The 13,871-nt window shown below is 58.5% G+C and overlaps 1 protein-coding gene across 1 annotated transcript; it reads right to left on the reverse strand.

Annotated features, from left to right (window-relative positions):
- Nucleotides 1-329: 329 nt before the first annotated feature.
- Nucleotides 330-13,536, reverse strand: KIF12 (kinesin family member 12). The gene is made up of 19 exons (XM_032418142.1): nt 13,493-13,536; nt 13,357-13,422; nt 13,183-13,261; nt 12,881-13,008; nt 12,691-12,766; nt 12,174-12,308; nt 11,872-12,007; nt 10,937-11,028; nt 10,609-10,756; nt 9,806-9,924; nt 9,620-9,724; nt 8,965-9,061; nt 8,791-8,881; nt 8,497-8,583; nt 8,028-8,115; nt 7,858-7,956; nt 7,180-7,280; nt 6,966-7,084; nt 330-6,637 (listed from the first exon to the last, which is right to left on the reverse strand). The coding sequence occupies exons 1-19, from the start codon at nt 13,516-13,518 to the stop codon at nt 6,498-6,500; spliced, it is 1,932 nt and encodes a 643-aa protein (XP_032274033.1). The 5' UTR covers nt 13,519-13,536; the 3' UTR covers nt 330-6,497.
- Between the last annotated feature and the right edge of the window lie 335 nt (nt 13,537-13,871).

Below are 13,871 nucleotides of genomic sequence, written 5' to 3' on the forward strand. Positions count from 1 at the left end.
TCCAAACCACGGAGCTGGAGCTTGGGCGGGGGGTGCGGGGGGAGGCAAGTAGCGAGAGCGAGGCTGGGGAGGGGGTTGAGGCCCAGCACGTAGGACTGCGATGCCAGCCCAAAGGTCTGCTCATGAATCTGGAATGGGTGGGGAGTGCCGGCGGGTTTTCAGAAGGGAATGGCCCATCAGATCTGTAATCGGGAGAGACCCATGAAGAGGGAGTGGAAGTGAGGGCCAGAAAGCAACTCCCTGACCCCTAGACTTAGAAACTCCGATGGCAACCCTCTCAGGTCCCCTCCGTCTCCGGGAGCTTTGTATTATCGCTCAATAAACTTTGCTTTGCGGCCCACCAAAAAAAAAAAAAAAAAAAAAAGAAAGCAACTCCCTACGAGGTTCTCCAGAAAGGAGGAAGGACCAACAGGGACATCAAGGCCACAGGGTAGGACTCAGACCAGAGGGCGTGGTCAGAGTTCGGGCCTTGGTGGAAGGGGATAGCGGGGTCCTTCCTTCCCCACGAGGAGGTATCCAGCCCCAGGCCTTGCCCCAGACACCTGACTCTGCACAGTTCCCCTGGACTCAGAGTGTGGCCTGCCCACTCATGGGGAAATTGGAGGTGGGCAGCACCCGGACTCCATAAATAGCGTCAGGAGAGGGGACCTTCCACTGCTCAGCTGTTTCTACGCTTTACTTCTTCCCCACCCATCCCAAAGAGCTAGGCCATCTACAACTTTGAGTCCCAGCCCTTGTGATTTGCTGGGTGACCGTGGGGGGGCAGGCTTTTCCTTCCCTGAGCCCACCTTTCTTATCCAGACCTGCAAACGAGGCTCAAGTAGCTCACTGGACGTGGCTGATATAAGAGCTCAGTGAGGGACATTTGTGAGCGTCCTCCCTGCTCCCCAAGTGTACACACTGGAGGGGCGTGCATCCTCACAGGCACTTAGCACAGCGTGGGGTACCAGGTAAGGGCCCCAGAAATGCAGGAATTACACTGCCGAGAGGTGAGAGCGCCCCATGTCCACTAGAGGGCAGCAGAGAACTTCTAGAAAGACCACCCAGGTTTGCTCTGATGGCTCCACACAGACCAGGAGCCAGAGGCCTAGAGCAAAGGCCCACAGAAGTGGTAGAACCAGCGCTAGAACCCGGCCTTCCTTGCCCCGGGACTGCTTCAAATCCCCTGGGGAGTGTAGGGCATTCAGCCTCTACCTTGCCATACCCCGCCTAGCTACAGAGTTGGATGCTCAGATGGGGCCCTTTTAGAAACAGTTTCCTGGAAGGTTCTCCCGGTGAAACAGACTTGGGTGCCACAAAGGCAGATTCAATCCCTACCATGTGCCAGGCCCCAGGCCAGGCGCCCCACAAGCACATCTTACTGAATCCTCCCATTAAGGCTCCATCACTTTACTACAATGGTTGCTCTATTTTACAGATAGGGAAACTGAGGCTAAGGGCTCAGGTGAACAAGTGCTAAGGCCACCCAGCTAATGAGTGGTGATTCGAACTCAGATCTGTCTCCCTGACACCTGCATCACTCTGCTTACCTCCCAGACCCTGTCCCCTCCTGAACAGGACCTGGGGCCCTGTTCTTTCAGACACCTGGAGCAGAGGGGTGGGTCATCTCCCTCCACTGGACTCCTCACTGCAGGAGTCAGGCTTACATGTGCCTGCTTCTCCTTTCCCCAGCCAAGAGCATGCTCCGGGCCTGCCACACCAAGACCTGACCCATCCCTTCCTCCCTGGGGCTGAGCAGTATGCCGGGCACTTAGTAGGTGCTCAGTGAACACATACCAACTGACTTCCTTAGAGCTGTGAAGGAGAATGTAGGTCAGACCCCAAGGACCACCCAACTACAAGGCAGCTGAGGGAGGCTAGAAGATTGGAATCACTACTCCAAGTCCTTAAATCATGATCAGCGAATGATTGGAAAGCTCAAGGACACAGTCCAAAAGGCAAAGAGCCTTGCTCGGTGGTGGCATTTCCTTGTGTCCCCAGTTTTGAATTAGTCTGTGTGCCATGGCTGGGAGGACTCCCAAGCTTCGTTTAGCAGAGTGATGGTCAGGCGGTTGAACTTGGCTTCCAGACAGACCTGGGTCCCAGTCACGGCTGTGCCCCCTTCCTGCCTATGTGATCCTAAGTGACTTCACCTTTCAGGATCTGAGTTTTTCCCTCCATTAAATGGGGTTAAGAGGAGCCCATGGGGCGTAGAGGAATGAAATGATGAAGGACAGGTCATGTTCTCGCTCCTTGAAGAGAGCAGAGTGAAGAGTGCCCTTGGATGTTGTCAGTCTAGCTTCCTGACTGTGGGAGAGGAAGGCTTAGCCTGGAGAAGCAGCTCGCAAAGTGAGACACTCTGGAGCTGAGTGCCCTTGAGACCCAGGGGACAGAGCTTGTGGCCCGCTGTCCGGCTCCCTTTGCGCCACTGAAGAAACAGTTTTCCTAAAGGAGTAAATGTCCAAAGACCGGCCTGTGTCCAGGAAGAGGACACAGGCATTTTCCTGCTCTTTGCAGGCTGGTCTTATCTGTCCATTAAAGCAGGACCTCCAGGGACCTGCCCTGACTCTTGGCTGACCAAGCTGATATCAGATGGACTAAAACAGCTCTTTCCCAAAATCTCGAGGCAAGCTGGACTTTCTGGAAAGTCCCCCTGGCCCTCCTTCAGTGAAGACAAATGAATGTCTTTCAATTAGCCCCGGCAGAGCAGCGGGGCCTCTTCCCTGGCTCTTGCACGGGGCGACAGTCCTGGATGACCACTCTCTCCCCGCAAGAATCCACGTTCGAAGAGTCACCTCGTAGGAAGGAGCCGGCAGAGTGGCTAGCAACCAGTTCATGAGTCTGAAATGACCAGGGAGCAGATCGTGACAATTCCTCTCCTGCAAGGACAGGAACGCTGCACGCATGTACTGAGAGCATCTGTTATCAATAACAACAGTAATAACGATCAGCATTTATGCAGCACTGACTGGTGCCAGGCTCTGTCCTCAGCAGTTTATATGGAGTTGCTTTTGATCCTCATCTCCTATCCTCTATGAGCACTTAGTAACTTCTCACAGGATAAACCTATCTTATCCCCACCTTACAGAGGAGAAGCCTGAGGTTCAGAGAGGTTAACTACCCTGCCCAGGCTCTCACAGCCGTAAGTCGGACAGACTGAGGCCGGAAGAGGGGCTGCGTCTGGCCAACGTTCCGATGCCTAGAGACTACCCAGACCTCCAGCCTGACAGCCAGGAGAGCAGGCCCGGCCTTCAAGAGGGACCTAGTAAGATGTGATGAATGAGAGGCCAGGTGATCACAGCCGTGGGCAGCATGGAAGCTCCTGAGGACGACACTCTGGCCAACTTTCAAAGGTCTTCCTTGCTGGCCGGCCAGGGCGGGGCTCGTGTGGCTCCCACAGGCCGTCTGCTGCAGGCAGGCTTCGAGCCCCGAGCCACCTGCTTACAGCTTCCGCTGGCTGCTACGCTGGGCTTCATAGCAAGACCCCCTCCCCCAACCTGCACCACACTGCCTCCCACCATTAAAATGAAGGAAGGGGGATCTTTGGAAGCTCAACAAGGGCACAACAGAAGTCACCTAAGAGAACACAAAACATCCCTCAGAGGGGCTGAAATCAACCTGTTGGGTACAAACCTGAATATGAATTTGGGGCAAATGTGTCACTAGACAAAGGGAAGAAAGACCCCGAGAGAAGGCAGGACACGTCTGGGAGGTGAAAGGAGGCTGGTGCGGCCAGAGCAGAGATGGGAGTGAGACGTTCTTGGCAGTGGGGGTCTGCACACTGTCTCACGTTATCTGCACCCGCTGGGGTCTATCTTGGGGTTGATCGCCCAGAGGAGACCTCAAAAGCTGCACACGGACTCACAGGTGTGCTCTTCCTAACCTTAAGTCCTACAGTGATGCTTCCAGCCAAACTCCTGTTCCTGCACTGGCTGAGAGGGAGGGTCCCCAAGGATCTGGAGGATTTAGCCAGGGCTCTAGACATCTAGGTTCATCTCTAGATTTGCCAGCATTCTTAGAAACTCATGGATGGCCTTCCAAGCTCTGCTGAACATCCTCCTCCCCAGCTAGAGAGTTCAGAGAATCCCTCCCAAATTCTACACATAGTTTTAAAATTTCTGAGAAATCATTTAAGGATCTGGGATTCTGGAAAATGCCTACAGTGCTTCAGGATTTCCTAGAGTGTCCCTCAATTCTAATGTACCAGAAACCTTCTAAGCTTATAGTTCTGGAGGACGACTACCCTATTTCATGGGGCTGGAAAACCGACCTCAGATTCCAGCATCCCGGGGAAGCCCTATAGCTTTCAGGGCTCCAGAAGTGCCCTCTGGAGTCCTCAAGCGCTCAGTAAGGACCACTGGACTTGAAGAGTCTTGATACATTACTGGGGTCCTCTGGAATTCCTCCAGGGTTTCAGGATTCTGGACAAGGGGCAGTTCTAGAGCAAGGATGCTGACCTGGAGATGGACACATGGCCTAGGAGATGGGGTGCTGGAAACTGGTCTCCTTGAGTCTATCTGTGGGAAAGTAAGTGGGGGTTTTGCCGAGCTGGAACTAGGAAACTGGAAAATCGTGGCTGGCTCCAGCGGAAGAAGGAGTCATCCAAACACGAAATGAACCCGCAATAGCCAGGGTCCCCCTGGGTGGTCCCTGTCCACCCTCCCGAGGCAGCTGAGGAAAGCTCTCACACTCGGTGCCAGGGACCTTCCCCGCCGGGGGGCTGGAGACCTCCCAGCAAGCAGGGCCCCCATACAGTGACCGGAGAGAAAGAAGGGCTCTGGGGAGGGGAGGAGCCCAGGCTCGAGCCTGCTGAGCCCCTGGAGCTCAGGTGGCAGCACAATTACTTAGAGTAGAAATGGCACTAACCAGGTTCACCCTCCTCCCCTCCTTCAGGTCTCTGCATGAATGTCACCTGCGCCCCCCTATTTAAAAGTGCACCCACCCTGGCAGAGGGACCTCTCTGCTAGATTTTGCTCCATGGCATTTATCACCAAGTTCCCTCTATTCCGCCCTTTTTCTTGTTTTCTGTGTTCGGTGACGGTAAGGGTTCTTAGGCTTTGTTCAATGCTGGCCCAAAGTGGGTTCTCCATAGGGATTTGTGGAACCCAGATCATCGATTTCATCAAACGGTCATACTGACTGAAAGCTGCTTTTGGCTAAACTGTCTGCAATAAGCAAAGCCTCGTGCCGTACTCTTTCCATCCACAAGCGGATTTAATCCCGGCAACTGTCCAGTGAGGGGGTATTACGATTGTAGCCATCCTGCAGATGAGAGGACTCAGGTTCGGAGCAGTGAAGTCATTTGCCCAGGATCACTCGTGGTTAAGTGAGGAGGCGAGATGTGCCCGTGTGGTTCAGTCTGCGGACTTAACCAAGCCCACTCTGCGGGGCCCAGTGGCCTGTGGCCTCTGGTCGTCACCCCACGTCCTGGGCTCCGCCTCCTTCCACTGGCCTTCCACTAAGTCTCCACTGTTGGACAACCCGAATGCCCAGTCACACATCTTGCCTTTCAATACCTGGCCGCTGTGAGCTTCCTGGGCAAAGCCAGCGTGTCCCTTGTCAGTCCTGTTCACGACCCTGGTTTGCGTCAATGCCAGGAGTGTTGAATGAATGCATGAGCGAACAAAGGTAGGAATGAGCCCTGTGGGTCTCAGTTTCCCTAACTATAAAATGGAAGAGTTACATTAGTCCCGTGACTCCTCTAATGAGGTCCTCCCACTAGCACCTCCAATTTCTCATGTCACATCTGGACTTCCCCCTAATTGTAGACCCATTGCATCCTACTGGGATCCTGATATTCTTCACCTCCTGACCCTCACTTGAACTCCACAGACAAGGAACCTCACCCCCCATCTAATTGGCTGAATACCATAAAGTGATCCAGGGAGGGTTCAAGGCCTGTCCAAGGTCCCAGCAAGCCTGTGGCATCAGAACTCAGACCTCATGGCCCCTCCAACACCAGCACGCAGGCAGCCCGCACAAAGGTCAGCTGGAACTGGGCTCCCTCATGCTCCCGCGTGGAGACGCTCACCATTTGATTTCCCCACGTCTGCCCTGGGACATGTAGCAGTTGCTCAATTAAAACTTGTATCATATACAAAGGAGATGGCAACCTGGACTATTCCTGATCAGCAGGGGCACGCACCTCTGCCGAGAGTCCTTTCCTCCTCCTCGGGCTCCCCTGAGAGTCCCTCCTCTCTGGGATGTCACGGCGCACAAGTGCCTGACGTCCCGAGACAGAACCCGCCACACTCGGAGCTGACACCTCTCTTTATTTGTCTATTTCATCACCTGCTGCCTGGCTTCTCCCAAATCCAGTCTCATCTCTCACAGTCCGGGGCGGCACCCTCCCTCTGCTCCCCCAAACTGCCCACCAGCCCCTACCCGCGGCCCTCAGGAACTCCCCTCTGCCCGGCGCGGCGGCTGCCATCCCCACTGAGCAGATGGGGGGACTGAGCCCGGGAGTGCAGAGCCCAGACCAAGGTCACGCAGTGGTCTCCCGGGTTTCTGCTTTGCCCTCAGCAGGGAGGGAGGACTCGGCCGGGGCTCCGTGTAGCCTCGCTGGGCGGTGGCTGGCTCCGGCCGCGACGGAGGGAGCTGCCAATTTGGTCTCTGAGGGCCTCCAGTCTCCGGGCCAGGTTTGGCACTGCAGCCCCACCTGAGGAGCACACGGTGAGACCCGAGGCCTGCGCCCCCTTGGGCCCCTCCCCACCCGGACCTATCAGTGTCCCAACACCCTCTGGGGAAGCCTCGGGTGGTTCCCCTCCCCCTCAACATACACCACGGGCTCCTGCACACATCTGGACATACAGGTGGCCCCGGGAGGAGAATTCCAAGTTTGGGAACTGGAAAGATCTTACAAATCGTGTCTCAACACACACCCTGTTTCAGAGATGGGAAGACTAAGGTCTGGAAAGGGTGGGTTCTGGCCCAAGATCACAAAAAAAAAACCCCACGGAGGGCCCCTCCCTCTCTCTCTTCTTCACCTCTCAGCACCGGTGACGTGTTCGGGGGCCCCGTGGGCAAGGGGGGTGCAGAGGGCACCACCTCCTCCTCCGTCAGCATCTCTGCCAGGACTCGGGTCTCAGTCCAGTCGCTAGGACTCCTGGGCCAGGGTGGGTTGGGTGGTAGGAGGTGAGCCCTCGAGTTCCCAGGCCCGGTCCCCTCCTCCCGTGTCCCAGTGCCCCAGGGCTGGCCCACCTCTCTCTCAGACACTTGGCAGAGCCAGGGTTGCATGGGGGTGCCCAGGGTGGGGGCTGGGCAGCGAGGGGCATGCCACCTGGGGCCTTAGGGCCAAACACCTGCAGGAAAGACCAGAGCCCACACTGGGTGACCCTGCCTCTACGTGCCCCACCTTCCTGGTGCCACCACCATCTCTGCCACGCCTGCCCCCACGGGACGCCAAGAATATCAGGTGCACATAAAGGCGCAGGGTCTTGGTCCCTTTTTCTGTGGGCAGTGGGTAGCCCTTGGAATGTCCTCTCTGGAGACAGGAACTCCCTGAGGGCAGGAACCGTGTCTGGTGTCTGTCGGGATTCCCGGTGCCCAGAACCAGGGCTGGCACAAAGCTGGGAGCTCCGGGGAGAGTTACCGAGCGAGTGAATGAACACGTGAGTGAAGACGTAAATGAGTAATGTGTGAGTGGACGAGGGAATGAGCGAGTGAGGCTCCATGAGTTCCTGAAAGAAGGCAGGATGGGGAGGAGGCCGAGGCAAGCAAACCAGCCTTTCCGAACCCTGGGCGGGAGCCCAAGCCTAGCCCCTCATCACGTGATCCAGCCTGGGACCCTGCAACTCCGGAGCCTCCCGGGCTGCTGACCCCCTGGATCAAAGTCTCCAGCTCTCCCCCATTCACTCCCCTCCCCTCCGCCTGTCCTACCTGGGGCAGGTGGTGCTCCCCCCGTGCGCAGGCCCAGTGGGCCAGCGGTGCTCGGCACAGGGGGCAGAGGCAGAGGCAGGAGCAGAGGGGTGGCAGGGCCTGCAAGAGGGCATGTCAGAAGCTTTGCGCCGGTCCTGCTCCCCACCCCTCCCGGCCGGGCAGAGACTCACGTGGCATGGGGGAGCCGGCGCCATCACACAGGGACACGGGGCTGGGCCGGGGTGGGGCTGGTGATCAGAGCAGGTACAGAGGAGGCGCCTGGGGAGAACAGGGGGGTCTGTGCCTACAGCCTGAAAACCAACACCAGGCTGGCCGCCACGTCCCCCCTTTTAACACACACTCAGGGAGCACTTACTCCATGCCAGGTACCGTTCTCAAGGCTTGACATATGAGCTCATTCAATCCTAACTTTACAACCACCCTATAAAGTAGGCACTGTATTACCCCCATTTTATAAAAGAAGCAGCCCAGGCAGGCAGAGGTAAAATGACTCCCCCAAGGGCACACAGCTAGTAGGTGGCAGAACTGAAATTCGAACCCAGGGAGTCTGGGTCCAGACTCTTGCCCATTTCACTGAGCCACCCTTTCCCACCTGCCCTCTGTCCCAAGGCCTGTGTCCGGGCTGGCAGCCGTGCTCACCGCTCCAGCTCCTGCACCTGTTGGGCCAGGATGCGCTGCTCATCCCGGGCCCGGTCCCGGCTACTCTGCAGCTGGCTGTTTTCTTTCCTGGGAAGAACGGGCCCCAGGAAGGTGACGGGAGGCAGAGCTACCAGGAGGGGTATCAGTTAGCCCTCCTCTTTGCGGGGGAGTACGAGCCCCAGGAGGCAAGGGGGGACAGCAGGGTAGCACGGACGAGGGAGCGGCGCAGCTTGGTAGAGCAGCCCAGAGGGGAGCGGTGGGGCACAGAGTCCCCCTGGCTGAGGCGGGCCCTACCTGAGCCTCTCATTCTCCAGCATGAACTCCTGCAGCATCCCATAGAGGTTCCGCTGGGCCCAGGCCACCCGCGCCCTACTGAGCCTTGAGGCTGCAGGGAAGGGGAAGACGGCTGGATCCACAGGAGCCCCAGACCCTACCCTCACCCCACCCCTGCGTCCAGGCAGCTTATACCCTTGGGGTCTATTTGCCCCAGTTGGGACCGCAGGCAACGGTTCTCCTCCTGGAGCTGCAGTATCTCAATCTCCAAACGCTGGGGTTGCTTAGGCGACTGCAGAGAAAGAGGCCCAGAGCTGCTGCTTATGGCTGTACAAGCTGTGCACTGCACAAGGGCTTCCGGGGGTGGGTGAGTAGAGCCTCAAATCCAGCCCACGCTTCACTGGCCAGCCCGCATCCCAGTACAAGGCTACATCCGCCTGGAGGAGGCACTTTGTCCTATTGGTATCAAAGCTGTATGCCTGGAGGGCCTACTCTAAGCTGGACCCACTCCAAGTCCGACCTTAAACTCAGGTCTGTTCAAACCTTGGCCCAGATTCTGACCCCAAACGAGACACTACGTCAGACCCGAACTCAACTCAGACTTAATCATGGTACCAACTGGGACCCTGGCTATCCCCTGAATCACATCCCAAATCAGACCAGACTCCCAGACATGCCCTAACCCTGACCATGACCCTGACCCCACCCTACCCAATCATGACCTCATCACCAGGATTCTGACTCTAATTCCAACTCTAACTCAGTCCCAGACTTCTCATGACACCGACTCAGGCTCCAGCTCCTGCCTGACCCCCAGCCATCTCCTCTGCCTGTGTCTCCCTCCATTCACCTTGGGGGCCTGTGGCCGAGTGGTGACGCGCTGGGCTCGGCTTGCATATCGCAGGGTGCTGAGAGTCTCAGGAAGGCACTGGGCTGAAGGGGACACGCAGGCCACCTGGGGAGGACTGCCCCTGAGTGTTCCTCTCTGGGACCCCCTCCCTCAGGAGCTATTCCTCTGCCAGCCCCTCTTGGGTACCATGAGGGTGACCCCGCGTCCCCCCAGCGAGTCTGCCAGCAGCTTGGTGAGCTTGCTGTCCCGGAAGGGGATGTGGCTCTGCTTCCTCTGTGGGTCCAGCAACAGGGAGATGCAGTGACCTGGGTGGGGACAACAAGGCTAGCAAGGTTACAGCTCTTGCTCAAGGCCACCCAGCTGGTACATGCAGAGCTGGGATCTCCACCCAGGCCTGTGTGACTCGAAGATCTGTCTTTCTACAAGATCTCGTTACTCGGTCAGACCAGTCTCTGCCACCCGACTGGGGCTCCTGAGGGCAGAGATGGCCCTGTCCAACCCCTGATCCCCAGTGCCGCCAAAGAAGCCGACCACCCCTGAACCTCGCACTCAGCAGGGGCTCAGGAAATGAAGAAGAGTTCCCTGAAAACCTCCCCACGCATACCACAGAGTAAGGGACCTCAAGGCCCAGTGACCTGGGGTGGGGGTGGGAAGAAAGTCACTTCCCTTCTCCTCATGGGACCGCAGTCTTCCCAACTGCACATGGGACAGGCTGAATGTCTGAGGGCTCATCCTCTGCACTTGAGTGTTTCTACCTCTCAAATGAACATGTACCTTTATAAACCCTCAGTGTTCATAGACCCGTAAAGTTCTAAGAGGGGAGGTACCAGTCAATAGCGCGGTGAGACCAGGAGGCGGCGGGTGGCTCCTGGGTCACAGCTCTTGACTCCCCACACTACATCTCCTCTGGTTTCCCCCACTGGGGACAGCTCTGGGCCAGGCTCAGGGGAGGGACACAGGAAGTCCGCCCAGCTGGCCCCACGTCTCACCTAGGGCCAGCAGGCTGCGGTTGATGCTGTTCGCCTCAAGCATCAGCTCCCCACGGGATCCTGTGGCCGCCACCTTCTCACTGCCAGCCAGGTCTACAAAGCACAGCTTCCCCCCCACGGGGGGCTCCCCAGGGGCCCCTGGAGGCATCTGTGGGGCAGGGGGATCAGGGCTCGACAGGGATTCGGGAGGAGCCATCCCCACCGAAGTCACAAAGCCAACGATTTCCACTATTACCTCCGGCGCATGCCCAAGTAGCTTTCTACATCCAGAGGCAGACCCTTGCTGGGCGGCCCTGGGCCAGCTCCTTCCCCACGTGGGGACACTCACAGTTTGGCGGCTGATGTAGAGCGTGAGCAGGGCATGGCTTCGGCTGGAGGCCTGGTTCAGGGTGTGAGCTGAGCTCCGTCGGCGGCTAAGACCTAGAGGGGGAAAATGGCAGGAGATGGACCTGGTAGGAAGAGCAGGTCGTCACTGATGAAGAAAAAGAAGCGAGGGCATTCTGGGAGAGGGGCCAGCCTGTGCAAAGGCACGGAGGCAGGAAAGGGGAATGAGGGGCTGCCAGGTCTGCCTCTAGCACGGACATGTGTAAGGAAGATGAAGAGTACTGAGCAGAGGAACGTCCGCTGAATTCACATTTTATGGACATCTCTCCCGTTGCCTTATGGAGAGAGAGAGAGAGAGACTCAGACAGAAAGCTCAGCTCTGGGCACAACTTTGGGGCCAGAACCCAGATTCCCAGTGTCCCCAATGCCTGCTACAGGGTGGGTGCTCAATAAATATTTGATGAATGAATGAGGCTGGAAGAGAAGGACGGCACAGGCTAGCCTAAGAGGTATGACCTTTACCTTTAAGAAACTGGAAGGGTCTGGGGGTCTGGAGAGGAAGAGGGATGTAGTTTGCTGCATGTAGGGGAACAGACTGGAAGGGGAGAGCCTTGATGTGCAGAGACCTCCTCAGGGGGCAAAGATGGGGCCTGACCAAGGCAGAGGCCCTGGGCTGGAGAGACCATGACCCTGACTCCACTCTACCCAATCATGAGTCCATCATCAGGATTCCAAGAGTCTGGACAGCAGAATCTGCGAGCCTGGTGTGGGGTGGGGTGAACATCTCTGGGCTGTGTCTGAATTGTTGGTTTGCTGGCCCTTTTCTCCCACGCGGATCATCACAATCCACAGCTCCAGCCAGGGGCTTGGGGTGCAGTCAGTGAACAGCTGAGGAACGGGCATCCCCGTACCCCAAAGCACCCCTGAAGTAGCACGCACCCATTTGCAGAAGTTCCATCAGGGCCCCCAGACTCCCAAACTCCACCACCCGCAGCTGCTCCACATAGAAGCCCCGGGTCTTGCTCCAGCGAACAGGGAGGGGCCGGGGAGATCCCACGCTCAGAAGGTCTCGAACCTGAGATAAGGGTGGTAGGTGAGGGAAGGGGCCCCGAGCCCACGTTCCATCCACCCCCAGCCCTTACCAACAACAGTCCCCCAGCCTCTTCTGTCCCTTGACCCATGCTCCTTAGAGAGAAATGCCTCCTTTTCCTGAGGGCTGTCTATTCATCTCAGTCCCCCACCTGCTCATTGTAGATCTCCAAATAGGAGGCACGGAGGGTAACAGGCGCGCCCAGGTGCTGCACCCGGTCTAAGAGCCAGGCGAAGGTCCTCTGCATGATGCCAGCTAGGTTGGGGGGTACGGGCACACCCTCGCCCTGGGGGCAGAAACAGCGGAGCCAGAGACTGGATCATGATCATCCGAGCACAAAGCAGCAGTCATAACTACCCTCTGTAGAGGACTGCCCCAGTATGCGCCAGGAACTGGGCCAAGCTCCCGTAGAACATCGCCGGCAATCCTCAGTCAGAACCGTCACTTCCGTTTACAGATGAAAAAACTCAGAGCTACTGAGTAAAGCGGATAAAAGTGGCTCCATATTGGGCAGGCACCTTCACCTCTCCGGTCCTCAGTTTCCCCGTCCGCAAATAAACGCGGCTGGGCGGCACGCAGGCCCTTCCCCCCGGAAGGGCGCGCCACCTGCGGCTCCCCAGGGCTTCGAGTCTCCCGTTGCCTCCCCGCTGCACCTGCGCTCGGCCCACCTGCGGAGGAGGCCCGCTCAGGGTGTAGGTCTTCCCGGAGCCCGTCTGGCCGAAGGTGAAGACAGTGCAGGAGAAGCTGCGGGCGGCAGGGGCGCGGCTGGACGCAGGCGGCGGCCGGCTGGGGGGCGGGGGCGGGCTGGGGGCCGGGGCGCTGTCCCCGGGCGCGGGCCGTCAGCGGGGCCTCACTCACCCGCGCAGCGCCAGCTCGCCCAGGCGCCGCACGCCGCACGCCCGGAACACGTCCTCCTGCGTGCGCGCCGCGTCCAGCACGGCGCCGAAGCGGAACGCCACGTCCGGGCCGCCGCCCGGGGGGCTCACCTGGGGGAGGGGGCGGCAGGGGGCGGGGCACGCTGGGGGCGGGGCCTGGGAGGGCGGAGCTCACGGGGTTGTCGGGGGAGGCTGGGGCCTGGGACAAAGTTGCCCCGGGGAAGGGGTGGAGGGGCCTTCGGGTAGGTTTGGGGGGGGTGTGGGAGGGGGCGAGGGGTTCCTCACTTGCAGAGTCCGGGTTCCCGAGCAGTGCAGCGCGCTCTGTTCCCCTCGACGCAACTCGGCGGCGCTCATGGGACGCACCCTGGGGTCCGTTGGGGAGGCGGATGGTCCATCCCGTTGTCGCCATCGGTCCTGTCCTCGCTCGCCTCCCCCACCCCCCAACCAACCTATACCTACCTGAGCACCACCTGGATGGGTGTTTCTGGACCCTCCGGCCCCTGCTCCAGGCTCCGCGCGAGGTCCCTGTGGCAGCAACGGGAGTTACCATCCCTGAGCCCAGAGGCTCCTCGAACCTCCCAGAATCTGTGCTTACCCGTCGGGAGACCCGCGTTCCTCCATGTCCTGCTTTGCACACGGAGTCAGCTCCGCCCGAGTCTGGTTCCTTTCTCTCTCCACCACCCTCCCTTTTCCACCACACTGGGACTGGCTATACACACCTTACACCGCCCACCCCCTTTCCCCCTTCTCGGGCAGCCATCCATCCGGAAAGGCTCCAGCCTCCCCAGCGCTAGCTAGTTAAAGATTTACCCACCCCCACCTCTGGTGGAAAAAGTCTCCAGCAAAGGGACCCCTAGCTAGGGGGTTCTGGAGTCTGAGGGTCCCTTGCTCTTGTCCATTCCTATCAGGAGGGACCACCCAGACCAGACTCCTCTGTACACAGATGGGGATAGGGAGGCAGGGGTGGGAAGGGC

The sequence above is a fragment of the Phoca vitulina genome, unplaced genomic scaffold (assembly GCF_004348235.1).
Source record: "Phoca vitulina isolate PV1807 unplaced genomic scaffold, GSC_HSeal_1.0 scaffold21, whole genome shotgun sequence".
Taxonomy (NCBI): Eukaryota; Metazoa; Chordata; class Mammalia; order Carnivora; family Phocidae; genus Phoca; species Phoca vitulina.